The sequence below is a fragment of the Solea solea genome, chromosome 10 (assembly GCF_958295425.1).
Source record: "Solea solea chromosome 10, fSolSol10.1, whole genome shotgun sequence".
Classification (NCBI taxonomy): domain Eukaryota; kingdom Metazoa; phylum Chordata; class Actinopteri; order Pleuronectiformes; family Soleidae; genus Solea; species Solea solea.
In genome coordinates, this window is record NC_081143.1 from 29,056,578 (window position 1) to 29,063,002 (window position 6,425).

At 42.9% G+C, this 6,425-nt stretch overlaps 1 protein-coding gene across 1 annotated transcript in view; it reads left to right on the forward strand.

The window, feature by feature from the left end:
- Positions 1-5,770, forward strand: part of LOC131467647 (E3 SUMO-protein ligase CBX4-like) — an 11,323-nt gene extending 5,553 nt beyond the window's left edge. The window contains exons 4-5 of the mRNA XM_058641673.1: positions 611-677; positions 3,418-5,770. Coding sequence (XP_058497656.1) covers positions 611-677; positions 3,418-4,854 — 1,504 coding nt within the window. The 3' untranslated portion in view covers positions 4,855-5,770. The remainder of the gene's footprint in view (positions 1-610; positions 678-3,417) is intronic.
- The last annotated feature ends 655 nt before the right edge of the window (positions 5,771-6,425 follow it).

The window sequence follows — 6,425 nt, forward strand, 5'->3', positions numbered from 1 at the left end:
TCTGTTTGTCTGTGCTTGGATTAGGCAGATTAAAAGACCAGTGATAATAAAAATAAGCGTTTTAACAGAGCTTTTAGTTCAGTAGTCGCTGATAAGAACAATCAGGAAGTGAGTGTGCGGGTAACTGCGTCATCATTCCCAAAGAGTGCCGGCACATACGCAGTAAAACAAGTTTAGGAAAAGTCTCTGCAAAAGTTTGGTATCGTAACGGCTTCAGAACCAGAGAAAAACTGTCTCTATTTCCTTTCCATTTTTACATTTTCAATGTTCTAAATGTTTAGATCCTGTTAGATTATGTTTACACCAGAGAAGCAGTTGTGTTTGAACACTTTACATGATTTGAACCGTTCTGTGGTGAACTTTAGTGTTTAATGTGTGAGTAAAAGAAAGGTTAGGATCGTTGGTGAAGGGTTAATATTTAAAACATTTCAAATGAGAGGATTGCTCTGACTGCCACTTTGCGGTCGAGGGTGCAACGCCAACCTGTGACATGTAGCTGTTTTCTAACTGACTGATGACATCGTGTTGCCATGCAACGGTGACTCATCTCTGTGAGGCGATCCACTGATCCACTGATCCACTGATCCGCTGCTGCTTTTCTGTCCCGCAGAGAACGTCAAGAACAGCTGATGGGATATCGCAAGAGAGGACCCAAACCCAAGCACCTCCTGCTGCAGGTAAAAGCAACAATACCTAACGCTTATCTTCATGATTAAATACACAAGTGCCTCGAAAACCCCAGATAATCCAAGAAAAACCTGTTTATGAAACAGTTCCCTGTGGATTTAATGCTGCAGACGACAGAGTGAAGTGACTCAGAAGAGACAGTTTCATCAAACTATGAGAAAATGAAAATGTTCCTGTCACAGTTATGCTGAACCATCATCGTTGTCATTTACACGATTATTGCATTCATTCATTTAGGGCTGCAACGATCATTTCATGCATCAATGACGTCATTTATCATCAACTATTTTGATAATGGATTATTCCGTTTTGGAAACATTCAGTTTGTTTTATAATTATAATTAAAACTAAAGTTCCAGCTTCTTAAATGTGAATATGTTCTGGTTTCTTTGCAGCATTTGACAAAGAAATCATTCAAACAGAATCATTCTGGTTTTTGATCTGAGAACAAAACCAAACAAAGACTCGATTCATCAATTGTGAAAAAGAATCCGATTTCTTCAGATTCTGAGACTTTTAATGTTGTGTGGACATTTAGGGGCACACAGGGGAAGAGTGGCAAGCACAGTTGCCTCACAGCAAGAAGGTCCACATTCACGGACCGCTCCGACCAAGGGTTTGCATGTTGTCCCCGTGTGTGCGTGGGTTCTCTGCAGGTTCTCTGTGGGCTCTCTGCAGGTTCTCTGTGGGTTCTCTGCAGGTTCTCTGCGGGTTCTCTGCAGGTTCTCTGCGGGTTCTCTGCGGGTTCTCTGTGGGTTCTCTGCGGGTTCTCTGGTGTCTAAAAGCATGCAGTGTTAATACAGTATATTGTCCTGTGATGGACTGGTGACCGGTCCAGGGCGTCGCACCATCGTGTGTCAGCTGGGATGGTCTCCGGCTCCTTTGCGCCCCGATGAATGCACAGATAGCTAAGCTAAGAGTTGTAGCTAAAAGACTTGAACGCGTAGCGATGCATCGATCACGTGATCAAAAGGGCCGAGCGCAGAGCAGCGTGGAGTCGGTGCTCACGCGTGGGATTAAGACAATGACAGGACGCAGAGCAGCCAGCTGAGGTCACAGCCTCAGGAGTGACTTCACCACGATGCCCGGGCAGCTGTGGTGAACTGTGGGAACATGAACCAAGGCCCCAGAAATAAAGTGTTCTCGTTCAGGCCTCACAAGGGCCCCCTCACACATTCCAGGCTCAGACTTTTTGTTGCAGCCTGACACAGACACATGTATTTACTCTTGAGGCAGTTGCACCATTTATCATTTTCCCCGCCCACAGAAATGTCCTTTATTTGAAATACTTGAGCTGCAACTCACAATTAATCTGTCAATTATTTTCTCCATGTGATCAATCGGTGTCTCCCAAACCTGAAAATGACAGTGTTCTCAAATCATTTGTTTCTCATATGGAGCAAAGAAAGAAGAAAATATTCACATGTAAGAAGTGTTACAGCGCCACATACAGACCTGGCACATGTACTACAGAGTTGAGAGGGAAACAATGACGTGTTTATGACGAAAATGAAAAATGTTGCTGTGGTGTCAGCCAAAATCAACCCTGCCATCTAACTGGCTGTCTGGGATAAGGGGCGTGTTTTAAAGACTTGTTATACCGACTGTGTTTTTAAGACTTGTTATACCGACTGTGTTTTTAAGAGTTGTTATACCAACTGTGTTTTTAAGACTTGTTATACCGACTGTGTTTTTAAGAGTTGTTATACCGACTGTGTTTTTAGGACTTGTTATACCGACTGTGTTTTTAAGAGTTGTTATACCGACTGTGTTTTTAAGACTTGTTATACCGACTGTGTTTTTAGGACTTGTTATACCGACTGTGTTTTTAAGAGTTGTTATACCGACTGTGTTTTTAAGACTTGTTATACCGACTGTGTTTTTAAGACTTGTTATACCGACTGTGTTTTTAAGACTTGTTATACCGACTGTGTTTTTAAGACTTGTTATACCGACTGTGTTTTTAAGACTTGTTATACCGACTGTGTTTTTAGGACTTGTTATACCGACTGTGTTTTTAGGACTTGTTATACCGACTGTGTTTTTAAGACTTGTTATACCGACTGTGTTTTTAAGACTTGTTATACCGACTGTGTTTTTAGGACTTGTTATACCGACTGTGTTTTTAAGACTTTTTATACCGACTGTGTTTTTAAGACTTGTTATACAGACTGTGTTTTTAAGACTTGTTATACCGACTGTGTTTTTAAGACTTTTTATACCGACTGTGTTTTTAGGACTTGTTATACCGACTGTGTTTTTAAGAGTTGTTATACCGACTGTGTTTTTAAGACTTTTTATACCGACTGTGTTTTTAAGACTTGTTATACTAACTGTGTTTTTAAGACTTGTTATACCGACTGTGTTTTTAAGACTTGTGATACTGACTGTGTTTTTAAGACTTGTGATACCGACTGTGTTTTTAAGACTTGTGATACTGACTGTGTTTTTAAGACTTGTTACACTGACTGTGTTTTTAAGACTTGTTATACTGACTGTGTTTTTAGGACTTGTTATACCGACTGTGTTTTTAAGACTTGTGATACTGACTGTGTTTTTAAGACTTGTGATACCGACTGTGTTTTTAAGACTTGTTACACAGACTGTGTTTTTAAGACTTGTGATACCGACTGTGTTTTTAAGACTTGTTACACTGACTGTGTTTTTAAGACTTGTTACACTGACTGTGTTTTTAAGACTTGTTATACTAAATGCTGTCTTGTCTCACAGGTCCCTTCATTTGCCCGGAGGTCCAGTATTCTGGCCGACCTTCATGAAACGTCTCTGGAGGAGGACAGATGTGACAAATCCAGTCCCATTCAGATGCTCCGTCCCCAGACTCAACAGTACCAGCTGAACAGTAAGAAGCACCACCAGTACCAGCCGCTGCATCGGGAACACGAGGTCGAGCAGCAGACCAACGGCAAGAAGTTCTACTATCAGCTCAACAGCAAGAAGCACCACCACTACCAGCCCGACCTCAAGGTGCCACAGCCCGTGTTTGCTAAACCCCGAGACGTCCGAGCCGCAGAGCTGCCAAACAAAGGCTACAGTGTGGCTCCAGTGCTGCAGCAGAAGTGGATTCGGGACAAAGACTCCGGCTGCCTGACCAAAGTCAAGGATATCACTATGGAGCTGAAGAAACTTCCAGCTGACCTCAACGGGCACAAAGAGCCTGAGGAGGCCAGACCTAAGGAGGATGCCTCGCCACAGTCTAACGGTGGCAGCAGCAGCAGCAAGCTAAAAATAGTGAAGAACAAAAACAAGAACGGACGGATTGTTATTGTCATGAGCAAGTACATGGAAAATGGAATGAAAGCGGCGAAAATTAAAAACGGCGATTCTGAAATGGTGGAAAAAACGCAGCAAGGAACGGACGACAGCGCGGAGAACCACCTGGATAAGATGAGACTCGTCAGGAAGCTCGGCCTCATGAATGGATTTCCCAAAAACCCCAGAGACAAAACAACTCTTCCGAGTTCTGGATTTAACCAAGATGGCCCTAAAGAGAGCCAACAGTCTCCCAAAGTGGAGCCAACTGCGACAGAACAGGATAAGCATGTCGAGGTCAGGGGTCAGGGGCAACCTCCAATGGATCAGCTTTTACAACTGACAGCCGAGCCTAATCTGCTCCCCCTGCCTGTGGACAGGGGAGTTCCCTCCGCGCTGGACAAAAGAGAAACGCAGGGTGGATTTAAAGGACTTAAACGGCACATTTCTGACACAGAGAGTGAGGAACATGGGAGGAGTAAGAGGTTTTCGAGCTCCAGGAGTATCTGTGATCAGCACACGGTCTCCTTGCCCATCCAAACCGCCAGCATCGACCAAAACGGAAACCAGGGTCACGATGCACTGCAGCTCTGTGGATACGTAGACCAGGAGGAACCCATTGACTTAAGCATCGACAAGTCCAGGCCTCGACCTGAGGCTCCCGCAGCAGCCCGGCCTCAAACGCACACACACGCTGAGACACACACACAATCGCACTCACACACAGAAACACAACCACAGACTGAACCACAGGACGCCACAGAGAAGGTGAACGTGGACTCAGTGAGAAAAGAGGAGACGTTTCCCTCATTCCAGCCGTTCCTCGGGAATATCGTGATCACAGACATTACCACAAACTGCCTCACTGTCACTTTTAAGGAATACGTAACTGTGTGACCAGAGCTGGACACGGACTGTAAACATGTACAGTAAAGAAGGTTTGATTTCTAAGATGCTTGAATGTAGAAATGAACCGTAGACCTTTTCATTTTGATCTTCTTCTAAGCTCTTATCTGTCGTTACTTCTGGAGATTTTAATCACGTGCAGTATCTCATTTAAAAAAAGAAGGGGGGAGGGGTCTTCATAAGAAGAAGCTTTTAACTCTTGTAAATACTTTTCACTTTTCTATGGATGTAATTTGATTTATACACTCAGCTGTCCGTTAAAAATGTGGGATATATGGAGAGTTTTGTAAGGGAAAAAAATGATATTGAATCACAGTGAATGACTGTGTGTGTGTGTGTGTGATGGACAGGTTTAAACAAGGATGCATGCTGCTTGGACAGATGAAGCCATTAGGCGAGCTCGAACGAGCAGATGAAGAAAAGTGAAGCGCCTTTATGTCAATAGATGTGATTTGTGTTGAAAGGGAAGCGGTGATTATTATCGTTAGTGTTTGATGTATGCGCTTTTATGATTTGCTCTCCGTTCAAAAGTGTTGAATTTTTTTTTTTCCAGTCATGCATCTCGTAATCTAATCTAATCCAATCTAATCTTACTGAGCACAAGTCACTCCTGTGAACACAGGTGACCCGGAACATATTTATTTCTATATTTTGCAGCAGCGCGGTGAAAGAATGTTATTTAATGATTTCAGTCACAAATCTGTGGTAACACTCACAGCTGAGCTGTGTAAATCCAGCACTGCTGACATGTGTATAAAATACTAACGCCATCATTGGTAATAAAGTATGTCAAAGCACATATTTCCCCCTTCGTGTCATACTGTACGTACTGCTGCTCTCTCTGCAGACAAAACAAGTGAAGGCTTCCCATGATGCATTTCGCAATAATAAAACAAAAAAACACTGACTGTATGTCTCCTCCTTCAAACTGCTCGAGCTATAAATGGAGAATAAAGGGATTAGTCCAAGTTTAAAATGACAGACTCAAGTTATTTATTACACCATACAGTAAAACCACTTTTCACTGAGTGTAGGTGGAGTCATGAGATTTTACCACATCTGTAATATTAATGAGCACTTTGTACGGGATAAGAAATCAAAGTCAAACTGCCACACACACATCAGCAACATAGCAAACTAACATTTATTTACCTTCAGCAGTCAGACAAGTGTGTTTCTACCTTCTTTTGGTTCGGGATGATGTCGGTTGTTTGAAAATCTGTGGGAAAACTTCTTGTAATCAGGATAAAACTGAACATTTATTCACATATTTACTGCTGCTCATTTCACCTGCGCTCATCTTTCCGGACGTTCTTACCTCAGGTGAAAGTCGCCGTTATCTTTACTGGCATCGTCTGGTAATGATTAGTGACACGGTCCATTCAGACGGGGCAGAAATCACTCTGGTAATAATTGATTGACCTCCTCATGTAAAACTAATCCCGACAGAATAGGGCTTCAGACAGAGGTCACCGACCCTAACCCTACAGACCAATGCTGCGTTGCATTTGTGAAACCTAACCCTAACCCTGAACATGGATGACCCCCTCAGAACCCTGACG